Source organism: Sander lucioperca, chromosome 2 (assembly GCF_008315115.2).
Source record: "Sander lucioperca isolate FBNREF2018 chromosome 2, SLUC_FBN_1.2, whole genome shotgun sequence".
Taxonomy (NCBI): Eukaryota; Metazoa; Chordata; class Actinopteri; order Perciformes; family Percidae; genus Sander; species Sander lucioperca.
Window position 1 is genome coordinate 257,182 of NC_050174.1, and position 19,359 is coordinate 276,540.

At 40.2% G+C, this 19,359-nt stretch overlaps 1 protein-coding gene across 4 annotated transcripts; it reads left to right on the top strand.

Moving 5' to 3' along the window:
* Positions 1-46: 46 nt before the first annotated feature.
* Positions 47-18,901, top strand: prkg1l (protein kinase cGMP-dependent 1, like). 4 transcript variants are annotated; one of them, XM_031305084.2, is made up of 20 exons: positions 61-451; positions 1,472-1,664; positions 2,664-2,787; positions 2,993-3,159; positions 5,805-5,918; positions 8,091-8,196; positions 10,389-10,452; positions 11,483-11,560; positions 11,751-11,845; positions 11,991-12,059; positions 12,813-12,890; positions 13,180-13,276; positions 13,370-13,509; positions 15,163-15,252; positions 15,605-15,746; positions 16,310-16,473; positions 16,569-16,691; positions 18,215-18,277; positions 18,374-18,440; positions 18,535-18,901. In XM_031305084.2, exons 2-20 carry the CDS (start codon positions 1,475-1,477, stop codon positions 18,616-18,618), a joined length of 2,055 nt encoding a protein of 684 aa, XP_031160944.1. In that variant the 5' UTR covers positions 61-451; positions 1,472-1,474; the 3' UTR covers positions 18,619-18,901. The 4 variants fall into 4 exon arrangements, 3 of the variants coding, with proteins under 3 accessions (XP_031160945.1, XP_031160944.1, XP_035854804.1); XM_031305085.2 differs by lacking the exon at positions 11,483-11,560 and having other exon boundaries at positions 60-451; XR_004105951.2 differs by lacking the exons at positions 18,374-18,440; positions 18,535-18,901 and having other exon boundaries at positions 47-451; positions 16,310-16,469.
* Positions 18,902-19,359: the final 458 nt, after the last annotated feature.

Here is a 19,359-nt window from a genome sequence, read left to right on the forward strand (position 1 = left end):
TCTAAGCTTATCTATCTCTATAGCTACAATGGAGGGAGAGTAAAAAAAAAAACTATTCCCAGTGCACACAGCCAGCTTTTACACTCTTCCACATGAGCGAAATGTCTGGGGGATAAAATGACTGATGCTCCCCGCTCAGTTTGCCGGAGACCTACCTATCCCCTGGGCTCGGAAACACCCCAAAGACCGTCTGACCCAATTGGGATCCAGTCCATGCATTTCTCATTACATCTTCCCGGATGGTCTCTCCTCTGTCTTGGTCATGTGATTGGCTGCTGTCTGTGCCGGTGTCTGTGCCCAGCCCTGTGCAGCCCCGAGCAGGAGAGGAGCATCTTTTACTTGAGCGGGTATAGAGGAGATCAACACCTGTCGGGTGGACTGTCAGTGCTGCCAGACAGGGACAAACGGGACAGGACAAAAGACTTCCACAGCGTCAGACAGGCTGCAGGTGGTACGTGATCTCTGTGTGTGTGTGATGTGAAAAACAGTACGGCATTATATATACTGTATATAGGCTATATATATTTTTTGTGTGTGTTTTTACAAACTGTCTATTAGAAACGTTGTTGTCACATTCTAGCTACTCATTCATGTTTTTCAAAAGCTATTATCAGTGCGAATGGCTCCTAGAAAAATCTACCTTTTCTCTTTGCAGGGACACAAAGTGTGTGTTACCTTCTCTCAATCGGAGCTGTTTTATCTCTTTGACATTACAATGGCACCGCTACTTTCTTGCCTTTTCATTTCTTTTTATCGTAGTGTCCTTGAATTCGTACAGGTTTTTTTTCTGTTTGTGTGAGTGTGAAACATTAATGAGGAAAAAAGGTAAAATACAGACCTATAAAATAAACACATTGTCTCTATAATGCATTTGTAGCCTACATGTATGTATGTGACTCCTGAAAACCAAATGAAGTAGAAGAAGTAGCCTACTGTAAGCTGTAAAGCAAAGATAGATGTATAGTTTTGATTGCAGGGGAAACTGTGACTTATTTTTTTCTTCCTATTCAGCCTGTTGAAAAAGATTGCCATCAAACATCCATCCATCCATCCATCCATCTATCCATCTATCTATCTATCTATCTATCTATCTATCTATTGTATTTATCTGCCTGGCTGCTTGTATTTCTGTCTATTTCAAGCATTTATGGGGATATGTTTAAGAAGCATACAGCAAACTCCCTCTTTCTTTCTCTCTCGCTTTGAACTGTGTTCAAATCCAAGTAGAAGCCATTGTACCTTATTGATTCCCTGTTTATATTATTAATATTAATAATATTGGTAGGCCTATAAGTAATGGAAGAGATGCAGATGGCTGTCAAGCTTTAAGTTAACTGAGATTGTAGCTGCAAAGGCGGCCTCATTGCAACTCAAAATCAGACAGATATTGTACATTTAGTGTATTTGGACCCACTCTATAAATGTGTATATTTGTGTTTAGAAAGAGGTATATTTTACCTGGTGTTTGCAGGTAATGGGTACCCTTCGGGACCTCCAGTTTGCTCTGCAACTAAAGATTGAGGAGCTTCGCCAGAGGGACACACTAATAGATGAATTAGAGTTAGAGTTGGATACAAAGGATGAACTAATTCGGAGACTGCAGGAGGAACTGGATCGCTACAGAGCCACCGTCTCCCTCCCAGGATCCTCTGCAGCCAGTGCAGGTACAGAATGTGGTGCTCATAAACAGGGCCGGCCGGCCCGTGGTATCTATAGGCAGTGTAGGCAGTATAGGCAGTACAGGCGAATGCTATGTAGTAGGGGTCGACCAATACTGTTTTTTCAAGGCCGATACCAATATTGATTATCAGGAGTTCATGAAAGTGATATTTGGAACCAATATACATTTACTGTAAAAATGAAAATCGTTCAGTCAAAATGAAATATTTATTACAAACTCCAAAACAAAAGTTTGTTTAAATGATTTAAGGAATTATTTAATAAAACTGAAACTTGAAACTTAATACACAGTCAAAAAAATGAATAAATAAGAACAAAAATACCTTCTTGAAGTTTGAACGTGCTAACAGTTTGTTTGCAGGTGTTGCAGACTGCTAACAGAGCCGTAGCGGAGTCAAAGTAGCGTACTTTTTAATGAATTCACTTCATTGGTTATCGGTCAAATAAAACACTGATACAGATAATCTGCAAATTGCCAAATATTGGCCCCAATAACTGGCCAGGGCCGATAATTGGCTACTATGTAAGGCTGGGCAAATAATCCAAATTTTAATCGCGGCTACGATTTTGGCTCCTCGTGATCAAAAACAGAGTAATCGAGAAATTGAAGGGTTGACAATTGGTGCTTTCATTAAATATTAACGCAATGAGATTTTGAGAAATAATTGATTAAAAAAAGTGGGTAAAGGCAAATAATAAAACAGCTAGTAAGTTTGGTAAGTTCAAAAAATTACATGACTTTACTTTAATGTAGCCTTTAAAACCAGGAAAAGACAACACTTGTGTCGTATCACAATATTACAATATCCACTATTTAAGACGATATCTAGCCTCATATTTTGATATAATATGGATATATTGCCCAGCCCTAATCCTAAGCACCAAATTGGTCAGGGCCGGCCCCGCTTACAGTTTAAATGTCATTTTAAAGCATCAAATGTAGCCTTAAACCTGACTTATTGTGTGTGTGTTTTTCCCTGTAGCATGCTCGGTTCAAAGTGAGGACTCACACAGAGCCAACAGGAAAACAGTGATTTCTGAGCCCTTCACTCTGGACCCGGTGACTCTCGCCATGGTATCACACAGAAGCTGTGACAAAAGCCAGGAGTAAGCACACAGTGTTCTCTCAGCTACTCTATAACTGAATGTGTCTCTCAAATATTCAAGGCTAGGCTCTCCGACAACTTTCTGCATGATTCAGATACCATTCAATATTTCAAATCATTTTCAAACAATGCATGCATTCAACGCATGTTTATAACTTGCCCTTAAATGTTACATCAGTCTCCTCTACCTTCCTTTGTGCCCTCAGGTCCCAGAGGTTGATTGAGGCAGCTTTTGTGAAGAATGACTTGTTGAAGAACCTTGACGAGGGTGAAATCAGAGCCGTCATAGCCTGTATGTATCCCACCACCATCAATCAAGGCTGTTATGTCATCCAGGAGGGGGCCAATGGGGCTCAGGCTTATGTTTTGGAAGGTAAATCGTTGCCTTCTTACAATTGCAAACATTAATCATGCTTGAAGACATTTCCTCTAGATGACAGGTGCTTCAGAACAGCAGGATGAAATGGTTGGTTGTATCTTATCTGTTTATATTAATTTTTTTTTTTTTTTTTTTTACATCTGGCTCACATTGCAATTATACGGAAGCATATTGCTGCCACGCCTGAAAAAGAAAAACGTATTAGTTTCAGTATCATTATTTATTATTAGGTGAAAAGTTTATTGCCATAACAAGATATTTTCACGTTTTAAAAAGATATTTTCACGTTATTACAACATACAACTCAAGTTAAACAACACCATTTTATTGTTATTTTAATATACCATTTATCATGTTATAACGTGAAAAGTTTCAAGTTATAACGATAAATTATCATGTTATTACGTGATCATTTATCTTGTTAGAACATGAAAATCCTGTTTGATTGAAGACACAATGTGGGTGCGAAATATGGCTCATATGTATTTGATAAAGTTCTGCTTCGGATAATTTGTTGCTATAACGTGAAACTTTTCACATAATAATGTGATCAATATTGTAATGAGAAATTTTTCTTGTTATAACTTCATACGTTGTAAAAACCAGTCCTTCCAGAAAAATGCAGAGTTTTTTTGTGATTGTTGCGGGCAAAAATCCTTGATTATACGACTTTTTTGCAACGAAAATGCGGGGATTATGAAATCATGCAAGCCCCGCATATTTTGCGCGGAAATCGGCAATTTATGCGGCGAAAGTGTATTTGTATTTGAAAAAATGCAGCCCCCGCATAAATATACAGACTTTGGCTGATTATGCATTTAATTATGCGATCGCATAATCGCATTTTTCTGGAGGGACTGAAAAACGTGACAATACCTTTTTAAAATGTGAACATATCTTGTTAAAACGCGAACATATCTTTTTTTTTTTTCAACTCTTTTTATTTAAATTTTAAATGTTCATAGTACGTGACAGACAGCACAGTCCATGGTGAACAAAGCATAGTGAAAACAGTGTGTCACTTCCCTTCAATTCCCCTACCCACCCACAAACCAACCCAGTTCAGGTCCAAAACAAACGGGGACACACAATACAGACCCACGCACACTGAAAAACACACACCAGTAGGGGCACACAACATCAAAAGATAAAAGTGAAAAAGTTAGACAAAGTAAAAGAGATACAGGAAGAGAGGAGAGAGGAGCTGGCGTCAAGTAGAGCAGTCCACAAGGAGCTCAGTCCTCCAAGTCAGGAGATAAGCTGAGGGAGTCAACTAATTCTAGGAAAGGGTTCCATGTCTCTAGGAATGTGGAGATAGAGCCTTTCAGAGATGATCTGAGCTTCTCAAGCTTCAAATTGTCGAGCATCTCTTTAATCCAACGGTCGTGTGTGGGGGGGCGGGAGAGCCTCCAGTTGAACAAGATCAGTCTCCGAGCTAGCAGAGATGTAAACGCCAGGGCCCGCCTTAGTGCAACAGGGAGGTTAGCGTCAGAGGAAATGCCGAAAAAGGTTGACAAAGGGTTAGGAGGGATAGTGTGATCATAAGCTCTGCTCATGGTGTCAAAAATGCTCCTCCAGAAGGTTGTTAATCTAGGGCAAGACCAGAACATATGAGTATGGTTGGCAGGAGACTGGTTACACCTGTTACAGGCATTCCGGACGGTGGAGTATATTTTGGACAATATTGTGTTTGTATAGTGAGCTTTATGAAGGACCTTGTATTGGATTAGGCCATGATGAGCACATATGGAGGAAGAGTGAACCATAGCCAGAGCAAGGTCCTATTGTTGGTCCGTAATAGTCATGTTCAGATCGCTCTTCAATGCAGTTTTTGTCAAAGTGCGAGGGCTCGCCGAGGTCGAGCATAATGAATCGTACAATACAGAAACACATTTCTTTCGGTTTGGGTCTGTCGCCAGGAGGGAATCGGTCAGGGTTTCGGGGGGGGCGGTTTGGAAAAGTGGGGGAATGTCTTCTTGGCAAAGTACGTGAACATATCTTGTTATAACGTGAACATATCTTGTTATAACTTGAACATATCTTGTTATAACGTGAACATATCTTGTTATAACGTGAACATATTTTGTTATATCGTGAACATATCTTGTTATAGGGTGAAAATATCTTGCTATAACGCGAAAAAACTTGTTGTTACAATCAAACTTTTACTTAATAACGGGATACTGATTCAATTTTCATTATCGGGCAAGGCAGCAATACGCTTCCGTACCATTACATAGTTATTTGACCCTGCACTCAAACACAGCGATGTGGGAATTGCATGTTTGAGCAAGAAAAGACGAGGCATTAGGGATAACGAGTGACCCACTTTGATGGTCAACTCGATACAAAAGACAAAAGAGGTTCTGCTTTGTGGTAGTTGCAGAGAGTTCATCAGTGCCTGATTGTCCTCAGGAATCTTGGCTGCATTTGTAATGTGGAGAGGAGACGCTCCCTATTTTTCTGGCCTTGATTTGCTCAAGGATGATTGCATATCTGTTGTTTGTTCAGTCTGTGTCAGACAGCTGACAGTTCTTGACAGTCTCTCTACACTTCCTGACACAAAAACACACACAGATAACAGCTCTGTGTATTATGTGCGTGCTAGATTTCTTCACTGACTGTGTGTTTTTTAACAGAAGGGCAGCTGGATGTGACAAAAGACGGACTGAGGCTTCTCACAATTGAGCCAGAAGACATGTTCGGAGAGCTGGCTCTCCTCTACAACTGCTCCCACACCTACTCTGTCTCAGGTAGGGCTGCAACTAGGGGTGTGAATCTTCACTGGTGTCACGTTTCGATTACGATTGTCCTGTCAACGATTTCAATCGATTCGATATCCCGATGCATCACAGTGCGTCGCCTCCTCAATATTATTATATATTGCTACACATGGTTTTCATCGACAAATTCAAGCAGTCATATATATATGATCTCCCCTTTTTATTGTATCTGCTCTTAAAAAAAGACACTTCCTGAATGTAGCGGAGTCTGAACACAGCAGACAAAAGGCAGAAACAAAAAAAAAGCAACGACCGGAAAATCAACAACTAACATCAGTAGGCAATAATCGATTGTGGTCTGTCACTGCATGGATGCAGAATTGTCTAGGTCCGCATCACGATGCATCGATGCGATGATTACACCCCTAGCTGGAACTAACGATTATTCTCACGATTAATGGATTAGTTGTTTGGTCTCTAAAATGTCAGAAAATGGTGAAAAATGTGGATCAGTGTTTCCCAAAGTCCAAGATGACGTCCTCAAATGTCTTGTTTTGTCCACAACTCAAAGATATTCAGTTTACTGTCACAGAGGAGAGAAGAAACTAGAACAATATTCACATTTAAGAAGCCGGAATCAGAGAATTTTGACCTTTTATCCATAAAAAAGACTCAAACCGATTAATCGCTTATCAAAATAGTTTTTAGATTTTAGATTAAAATAATAGGTGACAACAAATCGATTCATCTTTGCAGCTCTAGTCTCAGGTATCAAAGCATTGTGTTGGTTTACTATTTGCATGCAGATATAGCCGGAGATCTGTCGCTTTAATTCATTTTGATTTGGTGGGGATATAAATAATTATTATTTTAGAGAATTGAGAGAATATCACAAGCATGCAGATATCCGCCAGACAGACGTCTGGTCAATTTAAAATCAAAGACCTTTTGAGATCTTAGACAACGCCAAAGCTTCAAAGGGTTTTCCCAGAGAAACATTTTCTGCTTTACTGAATAAGCCGTCTGACGCCACATCTCTTCCCTGCAATCCAACACGCAATTTTTCAGTTTCAAATAACAATTTTCAGAAACAGTTTGCACTCAATTCACTCTTCTCCTGGTTGGATCATAACTTATTATGTATTCATTTCTGGTGCAAGAATGTGTGATATTCTTTAGAAAATAGAAAGTGTGCTGTCATTCTGATTACAGAGTCCTGTGGGGAAACGTTCTTCTCAGCTGTCGCCACAAGCATCTGACCTGGTTTCACAGATAAATAGGCTGTGGAAACGGCCAGGATCAGTTTAAATGCTGGGTCCCTAAGCATCTCATTCCTTCCTCCATCTTTTTGTACTGCTTTCTTTATCTTTTTGCGGCCAATTCCAATTTTTTCTTTACTATTATGCTGCTCTCCGGTAACAATGCTCAGCTCATGTCTGTTGTCTTTTTTTCTGTCTATTTCTGTCAGCCCTTCCCTCACATCTGTTCACCGTATTTACCGCATCTCCTTCCTGATCTGGAATTACTTTCCACCTGCGACCATCAATAGAGATTTTTGCTCTTTCATTGTGACAGTGATGAAGGTGCATGGCTTCATCATCAGATCACGGAAGTTCACTGTGGCAAATTATATACTGCAGAAAAATGTCAGAAAATCCTCCTTTTGAGAGCAATGTTTTTCTTCAGATCCAAAGTAAAGCGATGGCCCTGAATTGCGTCTCATATGGTGATAAAATGAAAACCGATGGGGTATATCCAAATGAGGGGAAATTGAGATATCAGGGCTGCAACATTATATCAGATGGTGGATATAATTACACGGCCTAGAGGATGTCTACTTCTGTTTGCAGGAAGCTTTAGTGAATCAATATGGGTCATGATTAATTTACAACACTGTCTTTGAAGCTCTATTATAAAGAAAGAGTAATAAAAGTAAAGGAAATCAGATTAGATTTATATTAAAAGTCCCTCTCTGTAAGAAAACAAGCACTTACATTTCTTTTTAATCTAAATGATGAGCATTTCTATTAGAGTCCTGGCCTGCTCTTTAGTCTGTAGCTGATCCTGCATTCAATCCACATCATCCGTGTCTTTGAGAGCCGTTTCAATACTTGCTTCTTGGTTGCGTTTCCACCTGAGCTCCAGTGTCACCGTCACAACAACCTTCATCACTTCCTCCGTCTTTTGTCTTTTCATCCGCAGCGCGAACGGACAGCAAGCTGTGGGTTCTTGACGGAAAAAGCTACCAGACCATACTTATGCAGAGCAGTCTCAACAGCCTTTCTCATTCAATGGAGCTGCTCAGCAGGTGAACACTGGGCCGATACACTTCATTTGACACGGAGCAGGCCCCCGGGAAGCTGCTTTGTATTCCAATACCTTCAACACAATATCACCAGGGTCATGTTGTCTGTCAGTCAGTCGCCACAATGCTGCATTTAGGCCTTTTAACACTGACCGAAATATTAACATCCATATGACGGAACATATGTGGAACACCCTGCCCAGCTACATTAGAAATGCGAACTGTGATGACACTTTTAAAAATCCACTGAAGTTATTCAGACTGGCATTTAGTTAACTAGTAGTCTATATATCCACGACATTACATTTCCGGGATTGCTCCGGTGCTGCCTGAAATTCCGCCCGGATGTCCCTCATTTCGGCCGGATGTCCGTCCCCTTCCTCTTCCTTTGTGTTGGCGTTCTAATCTATGACTATGGTTAACTGCTCCTCAGATCTCTGCAGGGTAAATCCAGACAGCTAGCTAGACAATCTGTCCAATCTGAGTTTTCTGTTGCACGACTAAAATAACTTTTGAACATACACATGTTCCACCAAAACACTCACACTCACACTCACACTCACACTCACACACACTCACACCCACACTCACACCCACACTCACACCCACACTCACACCCACACCCACACCCACACCCACACTCACATTCACACACCCACACTCACAACACACACACACACACACACACACACACATATACGCATACATACACATACATATACACACGCATACAGATATATGCACATACACACATACACACATACATACATATATACACACACACACACACACACACACACACACACACACACTCACACATACACATACATACACATACATACACATATACACATATATAGCTTTTTCTATTGCCACTTTTACTACTTTTAGCTCTGTGCCTTTTATTTGTATTGTGTTTTGATCTATTATGAACTTATTTATCCTATGTATGTTATCTTTTCTCTATTATGTTATGTTTTTAATGCAATGCTGTAAAGCACTTTCAGCTACATTTACAGTTTTTCTTGATTGCTTTGACCTGCTTAAAGAAACTGGGATCCACTCGGTTTTCATCATCACTGTCTCAGCAGAGCAGAAGGCACCTCTTGCAAATGTGTTAACCCTTTCTCATTGGAATGACACATTTTCCCACCCTTTTGCAGAACAGTTAACACGGATGTCATTCAAGCAGTCCAAACTCCATTGTTTTAGCTATGGTAACCAAACAGAAGCCATATGTTCCTAACTATTAGAAACTGCCTACATCAGTATGAAATCACTGAAGCACCTGTTTGACACTCCTTCACACAAATCTTCAATTAGCAATCAGTGTGCAGGCCTTAAAGGTGCAGCGTCTGTGTTGTTCTTTGCCAACATGGATGGAAGAGGTCAAAGGCAGATGAGAGTGAGAGAAAGAGGTAGAGGGGTCCGAGGAAGAGGAGTCTGAGTGCGAGGTGGAGGTATAGTTGGAAGGACTCAGGTTTCTGATGAAATTCGGGCAACTGTTATTGATCACGTTATCAATTATGGCCATGTGGCCCCATCATCAAGACAGAAGAGACTGAGTTTCAATAGTGGCTATTTCTTATACTCTACAGTAATAGATGTTTATACTTTACTGTAAGAGATTTTATTTTTATTTTCTTAATTTCTTATACTCTAATAGATTTTATTTTGGTTTACATGTATTTTGTGTAATATTTACAGTATTTCAGTTTTCAGCCACAGTTTGAAATAAGATCAATGGAATCAATACAATTTGCATCAAAGCATTTCTGATTCTGGTTCCAATTCTTTGCAAGAAGGTAAATTTGACAACAAATGTCACTGGAAATGAAAGCTACGTACAGTAATAGGCTACAATGACAAGCAATGGTGCACTGACTCCCACTGAGTGCTGTATTTTGTATTGTGTTGTTGTTTGAAGGCAAAATTTGCTTTTGTTGCATATTTTAAATGTTTTGGCACGGTTAGAGCCTTTTGCAAACAAAATGTGTCATTTTGACCACGAGTGCCACTGTTTCGGCCTGTGTGTTAACTGTTTTGAAAAATGTGGAGTTTGAGTTGACTGCTGCATCAAAGCAATCAAGAAAAACTGTAATTGTATGTAAGATACTATAAAAATATAGTAGTTATTATTATTATTAATAATATTATTATTATTAATATTATGACATGTTTCTGTGTGTCTGCAGCGTTCACTTCCTCCAGTCTTTGCCAGAGGATATCATCATGAAAATGTCTGATCTCATGGAGGAGGTACAGATTAAGTACTTAAAGCAGCCATATTATGCTCATTTTCAGGTTCATAATTGTATTTTAAGGTTGTACCAGAATAGGTTTACATGGTTTAATTTTCAAAAAACACCATATTTGTGTTGTACTGCAGTGCTCTCTCTCACTGCTGCAGATCCTCTTTTCAGCTGGTCTCTGTTTTAGCTACAGAGTGAGACCTCTTTTCTTCTTCTTCTTCTGTACTATCTTTGATTGCACTGCACATGCCCAGTAGCTCAGATGTAGATCATGTCAGCTAGCTAGCTCCATAGACAGTAAAAGAAAGGCTGTTTCTACAACTTTGGTCAGTTACAAGGCAGGATTAGCTGGGAGACTTCTAAATGAGGGCGCACATGTAAGTAGTTCTTTTGTAGATTATGGTGAACTTGTGTGTGTTGTAGCAGTGCTTTGCTATTGAGAACGAGGTAGCATGCTAGCGTTAGCATGCTAGCGTTAGCCATAGCGTTAGCATGCTAACGCTACGAGCTAATGGTTGCGGTTAGCCTGCTCGTTTCGGCTTGTGACGTCACAAGCCGTGCCGATTTTGAACAGCTCACCCAGAGACTGAAGGCAGGACACATTCAGAAACTGTATCTCACTCTAAACAGCATGGATGGATTTTTTTCAAAGTTTGTATGTGTGTGGAAGCACCAGAGACACAACATAACACCCCAAATCCCAGAAAAAGTGATTTTTTCATAATATGGGCACTTTAAAATCTAAAGCACGGCATCGTGTAACCATCACTTATTCTTCAAACAGAATCCAGCAGATAGATTATGTATTCACACAGACGGGTGTAAACATGATTGTTTTACAGGCGGCCACTCTGTATTTTCTATTTGCTTTGCAAGCAGGTACTGGGGTAGAGTCAGAATAAATCCTTCATTGTTACCAACCCTCGTCTTTATATCTGTAGGAGAGTTGAGGCTTTTTTCCTCGCTGTCTTTTCATGCTCTTTTTAAAAGATTTTCTACACTTTTTTCTCTCTTCATCTGTCATTGATGTTCTACAGACACACTACAGTGAAGGTGACTACATCATTCGACAAGGAGCCACAGGAGACACCTTTTATATCATTAGCAAAGGCCAGGTAAAGATTGATGCTCTCTGGCTGCTGCACAGACGAAATGAGGCTTTCAGGAGGAAAAAAAGATCTACATTGTAGAGGAAAAAATGTCAGCGGCAGAGTCAGAAATTGCTTTATGATGGAGATGGTTGACTTTGAAGCTTTTTCTACATTGCCTTGTTTTTTCAATACCTCTCTCTTTTGTGCCTGACAGGTGAAAGTGACAGAAAAGAAGCCAGGCCATGAAGAGCAGATTGTCCTTTCTAAGCTCTCTGAGAGACAGTGGTTTGGAGAGAAAGCTCTGTGGGGGTAAGCAGGAAATGATTAACTTTCAGAGGAAATTGTGTAAGAGTAAAGAAGCCAACTGTGGTAAGAACTGGCATCCGTGCCACTATAATATCAATGATTTTTTGCATTTATAACATTATGATTTTCTTCTTTACTCTGTCTTTAGAGAGGATGTTCGGACTCTGAATGTCATTGCTGCTGCAGGGGAAGTTACATGCTTGGTCATAGACAGGGAGTAAGTGGATATTTTGTCACTGCACAGAAAAATAGTAACTGATTCAGTTGCAACATTGCCAGACCTATCACCACAGCGCTGAGGAGTAAGGTATGGCTGCACCACAGATGCATTCTGGGATAGGAGAAAAAAACACTCTGGGTTGTTTGCATTTCTTTAAACCAATCACAATCATCTTGGGCAGCGCTAAGCTCCGGACGCAGCGACGGTGGCTCTGCTAAATAGTCTCAGAAAGGAACTTGTTTTGGTGGAACATTTGCACCTCGCAAAAGAAAACCCCCCATAATATTAACGGAAGTTAACTGTTCACACAATACAGTATCGTGAGTTATTTAAATTAGCTGATACATGGTTAAAGCTCATTTGCTCTTACCAGTGTATCTCCGTGTGTACTTCGTCCACAGCAATCCCACCAATCAGTCCCAAAACACCCCAGTTAGAGAGGAAATGTCGTAAACATATTCTTTGTAAATCTTCACAATCATTCTCCGAAAGAACCAAGCAGGCCTGCCTTGTTTTTATCCAAATTTTCTTCAAAACCTTTCAATTTTCAGTGTGTAGCTTGCTAGCTCAAAGTTTGTTGTTGTTTCCTGTAGCAAACAGAGTTTGAGAACGGCAACACACAGAGAGTGGAAGCAATTATTGTCAGGAAATTGTCCTTGAAGTGATCCTGACTACTTGCTAGACTATACTCTTAAGTTGGTCATAAATTGATGTACTTATCCAGAGATTTTTGGTGCTTCTGTGTTTCAGGACCTTCAAAGACATCATCGATGAGTTGGTATTTGACTGCAGTCACGACGTGCTGCAAAGCCATGAATCCAAAATCGAGTGAGGAGCGTTACAACACTTTTCTACAACAATAACATGTTATTTGTAGGGCTGTCCTCAACTCAAGAAATTCTTAGTCGATTAACACTCAAATGATTTTGTCAACAAATCAATTATGTTGATTTAATCGACAGATCTGTAAAACTCCACAAAGAATCACGCAAAAGAAATCTAAGTTGACTAAGACCAAAACGACAATTTGTCGTCTAATCGACTTAAAGGGGGCAGCCCTAAGAACTTTCACCGTTAGAAAACTCAATAAGCTCACCCGTGTTTTGATGGTGAACAGGTCAGACAAGGATCCCGAGCTCTTCTCGTCTTCCACCTTAAGTGATTTCCAGATTATCGGCACTCTAGCAGTTGGGGAGTTTGGTCACGTAGACCTGGTGAGGGTTGATCTTATAGCAGCTCACACACAATCGGCCTCCTCCAGATTCCATGTTTCTATAATTTAATCGATTCATTTCTGCTTCTGTCAGGTGCAACTGAAGAGCAACAGCAAGTGTCTTTACGCCATGAGGGTCCTTAAGAAGAAGCTGATCCTCAACAACGGTCAACGAGAGCACATCCTGAGAGAGGGGCGCATCCTAATGGGGGCTCATTGTCCATTCATAGCCAGGTTTTTAAACAGCTTTCTAATTATGGATCGTTTTGATTACATAATATGTTAATGATATTTAAAGAATGATTTCAGTTTGTTTTTTTTAAACCTGGACCCTATTTTCCCATGCATTGGTGTCTAGGTGACTAATGTGAACAAAAATCTTTGAAATTGGTCCAGTATTGAGCGAGGACGCCGTAATAGTCAGCCGCGAACAGGGCTGCAATGTAACCCTACAGGACAAATGTTCACCGTCAGTTTGTGTCCACAAAAAAGTGCCGTTTTTACCACTGACAGGCTCAGATTATTATTCTAAGTGTCTGACAATATTATGGAAAGAATTTCTTTTTTAAAAGAATAAGATCCTTTTTGTTTAACCAGAAACAGCTCCAAAATGGCCGTCGCCAAACCCACCGGACTCCATGTAAACAATCAGTACTTTTAGCGTGTATAGAGCCAGCATATTTCCACATGTAAATGGGTGAATTAAGGCTTTATTTCAACCAAACCAGAGTGGTGAATGTTGGAACAGTGGAAAGACGAACCATGACGGCTTTTGATAGTTTTAATTTGTTTCTGTCGACTTTGAAAAAAGTGTTTTACAATGCTAAACTTACTGTTTATTTAAATGGAGTCTGGTGAGTTTGGTGATAGCAATTTCGAGGATGTTTCATGTTAAAGAAAAAGGATCTTACTCTTTAACAAAAAGGTCTATCTCTGTAGGGATCATTTCCATAATGTTGTCAGACACTTATAATAATAATCTGAGCCTGTCAGTGGCAAAAACAGAACTTTTACGTTAATTAAAGGTGTGCAGTTGCCCATTAACGTTACATTGTAGCTTGTGTCTTGTTTAATACTTGACCAGTTTCAAAGATTGTTGTTCCCATCAGACATGGAGGGCCCTATTTTAACGATCTAAGCGCACGGCGTGAAGCGCATGGCGCAGGTGTGTTTAGGGCGCGTCCAAATCAACTTTTGCTAGTTTGACGGCAGAAAAAAGGGTCCGTGCACCGGGCGCATGGTTCAAAAGTGTTGTACTTCTTGGATTAATTAATCAGAGGTGTGTTTTGGGCGTAACATGCAATAAACGAATCAGTGTCATCTCCTATTCCCTTTAAAAGCCAGGTGCGTTTGGACCTTGGCACATTGCTATTATGATGGAGGATTTGCTGAGCAGGAAGGAGAGAAGAAACTGATCTTGTGCATGAAGTGAAAGCGTGCAAGCAGATCATATAATAATACGATTTCACATTGTAATATTTTCATTTATCTTTTGCATGTTTGTGTTTTTAATAATGCGCTGTAAAAATAACAATGAAATGCTGCGTTATTGACTTTAGACCAGGTTTTTGTTGGTCAATGGCACGATCACTTCCCGCTGCCTCAAGATAGCAATACGCCAAGAATTCACCTGAACACACCTCCCTGTAAGACCAGCACGCCCATGGGCGCAAAGATGGGCACAGGTGCATTTGCTATTTAAATGACGCGGGCGCTGGACGGTCTTAAAATAGCAAAGACACTTGCGCCGGGCTTTGCGCCGGGCTTTGCGCCGCGCTGCGCCGGGTGCAAAATAGGGCCCTTAGACACAAAAACATGGGAAAATAGGGTCCAGGTTGAAAAAAAGAAATTACCCTTTAACATGTTTTGTATTTGTTTGTATTTCAGGCTACATAAAACCTTTAGAGATGCCGAGTGTCTGTACATTTTGACAGAAGCTTGTCTTGGTGGAGATTTATGCAGTCTACTCAAAGAGAAGTACGTTTTTTTGGATGAAAGATAGATGTATTTTTGTCATCATACTGATAAAATATTGGACTAAGAGAAAATAAATACATAAAGATACAGAAATAGAAATAAACATATGACCATATAGAAACATATGACCTTTTCTGTGAATTTCATAATCTAATTTGTTACAGCAACCCATCGCATCTTATTAGACACCCAGATATTATGTGACATACGTCCATCTTTGCATGATAGTGTCCATTTTCAGTTGCAGATTTTCCGTCATTTGTTCCATTATATAAATTTCTGTGTCCATTGGATTAAGGTTGGTAATTTGGCTCCTTCCAGTTCTTAAACCGACTTCTACATACTGTTTCAGAGGATGTTTTGACGAATGCAGCACCAGGTTCTTCACAGCTTGCGTTGTTGAGGCCTTGACCTTTCTTCACTGTCGAAGGGTCGTCTATAGAGACCTCAAGCCTGAAAATATAGTCCTGGATCAGCACGGTTATGCCAAACTGGTACTACAATTGGTTACAAACTTAAAGGGGAATTTCAGTATTTTTCAACCTGGACCCTATTTTCCAATGCGTTGCCAGACCTTCCTCCTGTTTTGTCTGAAACATTTTCAATTGCACACTTCCGAATTGTGCCAATGAAATGTCTTGCAGCTTTCTTAGACGCGGCCTTTGAATACGGTCAGGCTGAAGTCGAGGCTAGTTGCGCAACAGCTACAAACGGATCGTAAAACGGGTTTCATGATTCTTGCAATTAGGGAGGTCGGGGCGGTGCGGACAGCGTGCATGTATAAGCAACGCATACAGATTGCAATCAAAGCAGTCAGAACGGCTCCAAGAACGGATTTCTTCTCTTCTGTAGCTAAGTAATCACCATATTCAAAGATTTTTAGATTTGTGTTTGTTTTAGTCACCTAGACACAAATAAAATTTGTGTCTAGGTGACTAAAACAAGGAAAAAGGAAAATAGCGTCCAGGTTGAAAATATTTTTCAGATTTTCAACATGAAATTGTAGCATTCTGGGTTTTCCCAGCTGTGATAGTGTACTCATATCCGCCTTTTGTAGATTGGTTCCAGATGTGTGAAGAAGGTTGAGGTGGGTAAGAAAACGTGGACTTTCTGCGGTACACCGGGCTACATGGCACCTGAAATCATCCTGAACAAAGGCCACAGTGTATCTGCAGACTTCTGGTCACTGGGCGTTTTTGTGTTTGAACTTCTGAGTGGTGGGTAGGTTTTACAGTCTTCAGCAGCTCTTCTTGTTACGCTCATTTCTCCAGTTGTAGATTAAAGCGAGAGTGACAGGCTCATGTTTTTCTTTTCAGGCTCCCATTCTGCGACTCAGACCCGATAAAGATTCTCACTGCAACCATTCGAGGCATCGATCAAATCGACTTCCCAAAAACCATCAGCAAAAGTGCCTCCAGTGTTATAAAGAAACTGTGCAGGTGTTGTAAATATTTACCTCTGACACCATGAATCATAACGTGAAAGCTAATGATAATTATTTAGTGCTTTTTCAAACAAAATCCATCTTCTGTCCAGCTGCTATTGTATACCAGTTATATGCAGATGATATCCTGCTCTATTTTTTATTTAAAACTCAGTAAGGCTTTTATATTATCTACTTGAGTGTTTAAACATCATTAGGAACTGGTTGGCAGAACATTTCTTGCAACTCACTGCTGATAAGACAAAAATGTAGGTTGTTGCTCCAGAAAAAGATCGTCCCCATGATCATGCAATGTATTGGATCTCTTTCCTTTGTCCACTCCAACCTGCGTAATTTCCAGGTAATATTTGATCTATCCTTGTCGTTAGCTAACCAGATCTTGTTTTTTTCCCTTTAAGAAATATACATGCCATCCTCTCATTTCGCATTCACTACTGTAACACACTTTTATCTCACTTAGTATGTCTGCTTTTGATCGTCTTCAGTCAATCCAGAATGCTGCCGCAAGCCTACTCACTAGGTCAAATAGACGATCTCACATTTCCCCGGTACTTAGGTCTCTTCACTCGCTGCACAAAGTGCTTTACATAAAACATATCAGATGATACATATTGAAAACACAATACACAATTCAAATTAGGGCTGCAACTAGTCTCACATTGCCAGACCTTCCTCCACCGTGGCGCTGCGGAGGAAGGTCTGGCTAGTCCACACAGCATTCTGGGATGGGAGGAAAAACGTGCTCTGGTTTATTGACATTTCTTTAAACCAATCACAATCGTCATGGGTGGTGCTAAGCGCCGGACGGAAAGGAACTTGTTTTGGTGGAACATGTGTACGTTAAAAGTAGTTTTAGTCGTGCGACAGAAAACTCAGATTGGACAGATAGTCTAGCTAGCTGTCTGGATTTACCCTGCAGAGATCTGAGGAGCAGTTAACCATAGTCCTCAGAAATCCACCGGAATTTAAAATTACAACACAAAGAAAGCGGAAGGTAATGGACATCCGGCCGAAAAGGACATAGGTGAACGCCGGCAACGGAGCAATCCCAGAAGTGGAACGTCGTGGATATAGACGAACCTTTCAGTAACAGTTCCACCTCGTCGTCGGTCCAAGATAATAAATCCCTGATCTTACTTTAACCCGTTGTTGTTCTTTCTCCAAATTTTTTTCCGTATTTTTAATTTATGCATCCATGATTTTCAACCGCAGAATAATGCCAGACAATCTGCTCCCTGTTTACACCGGCACGCACATGCCCAGTGTGTGAGAATGGTCATGTGATATGTGCTGTCAGACGTGTTGATATGGACGGAGATTAGTTCTGCTACTGGAGCTAAAACTCTTGTGTGGACGGAGATGTTTTTTGTCTCAAAATGCCGCTTAAAAAAACAAAATGTAGTAGTGTAGATGTAGCCTAAGAAACAATACTACCGACTTGTGCTGTAACACCACATTTCAAAAGGACAGAATCTGATCATCAATTCATAGTTTATGTCTTTGCTTTCCATCACCAAGGAGCAATCCCTCGGAGAGACTGGGCAGTCAGAGAAATGGGGCCAAGGCTATTCAGAAGCACAAGTAAGACGACAGATTTATTACACTGGAGAAAAAAAACCCAGAGGCCTGTGCTTGGAAACATGGTTTCATGTGTTGTGATTCTCCGTTTTTATTCAGGTGGTTTGAAGGATTCAACTGGGACGGACTCTGTAAAGGCACATTAAACCCTCCGGTGATTCCCAAAGTAAGACACGTTCAGTTTGGCCTATTCTTTTTTTGTTTTGTGATACCTCTTGTTGCAATGAACGTATCTACCTTTTTTTATTTTATCCTTTTAGGTGAAGGAGCCTTTGGAGAGCAGAACATGTGATCGTTACACGGAGGGCTCGGTGGATCTGTGCACAAACTGGGAGGATTTCTGAACGGGAATAAAAAAAATAAATAAAAAAAACATGTCTGACAATACTTAATCACTTTCAGGTTTAGTTCTCGTTAATATTTCACAATATTTTAGACAGAAAAATATTTTCCACAGTACAGTAACTGTAGATATTGTTTGATAAATGAACCATGCTGCCTACTGTGTTGAGCTCAGACTGTTTGTGATGTACAATCCCTTCTCTATAGATTTATAAATATGAGTTTAGTGATGTCACAGTGATGTCACTGCTGTTGAATGTAACTCAATAAAACAAATAGACTGTCTTTTCTTTCTTCTTGAATTTGCAATCTCATTTTGAGTTTCACTTTTTTTTTTTTTTTTGGGGGGGGGGGGGGGGGGGGGGAATTGGCTAAACACGTGTCATTATTTGTCCGGTTCCCAAAAATGCCTGCATGTAATTAAGAAGTTACGTCAGAGTCGAACCAATCTCGCAGTATAAGCGTCAAGCCACAGAAAGGTAGAAAGGTCAATACAGGAAGTTTTGTGATTTTAAGTTCAAAATAAAGTAAATGAATTAAATTGTTATAAAATTGTAAACCAGTTGAAGAGGTCAGAGGAGAATGGCCACAGTGATATACAGAAATTATTAGATTAGGACGAACTATGGAGTGAAACTCTGGTATTTATAAAGAGGGTAACAAACTGGGATTTGATGCATGGTGTGGCTCAGGGGTAGCCTAGAAATCTAGACGCAGCAAATTTATTTTGCAGCCAGGGGGTT

What these genes read in the sequence shown, in the direction of transcription:
- prkg1l (XM_031305084.2), top strand. Translation starts at nt 1,475, where the DNA reads ATGGGTACCCTTCGGGACCTCCAGTTTGCTCTGCAACTAAAGATTGAG. An exon ending in GGAGAGAAAGCTCTGTGGGG is followed by an intron (nt 11,846 to 11,990) that starts GTAAGCAGGAAA and finishes CTCTGTCTTTAG; the next exon opens with AGAGGATGTTCGGACTCTGA. An exon ending in AGCACGGTTATGCCAAACTG is followed by an intron (nt 15,747 to 16,309) that starts GTACTACAATTG and finishes CGCCTTTTGTAG; the next exon opens with ATTGGTTCCAGATGTGTGAA.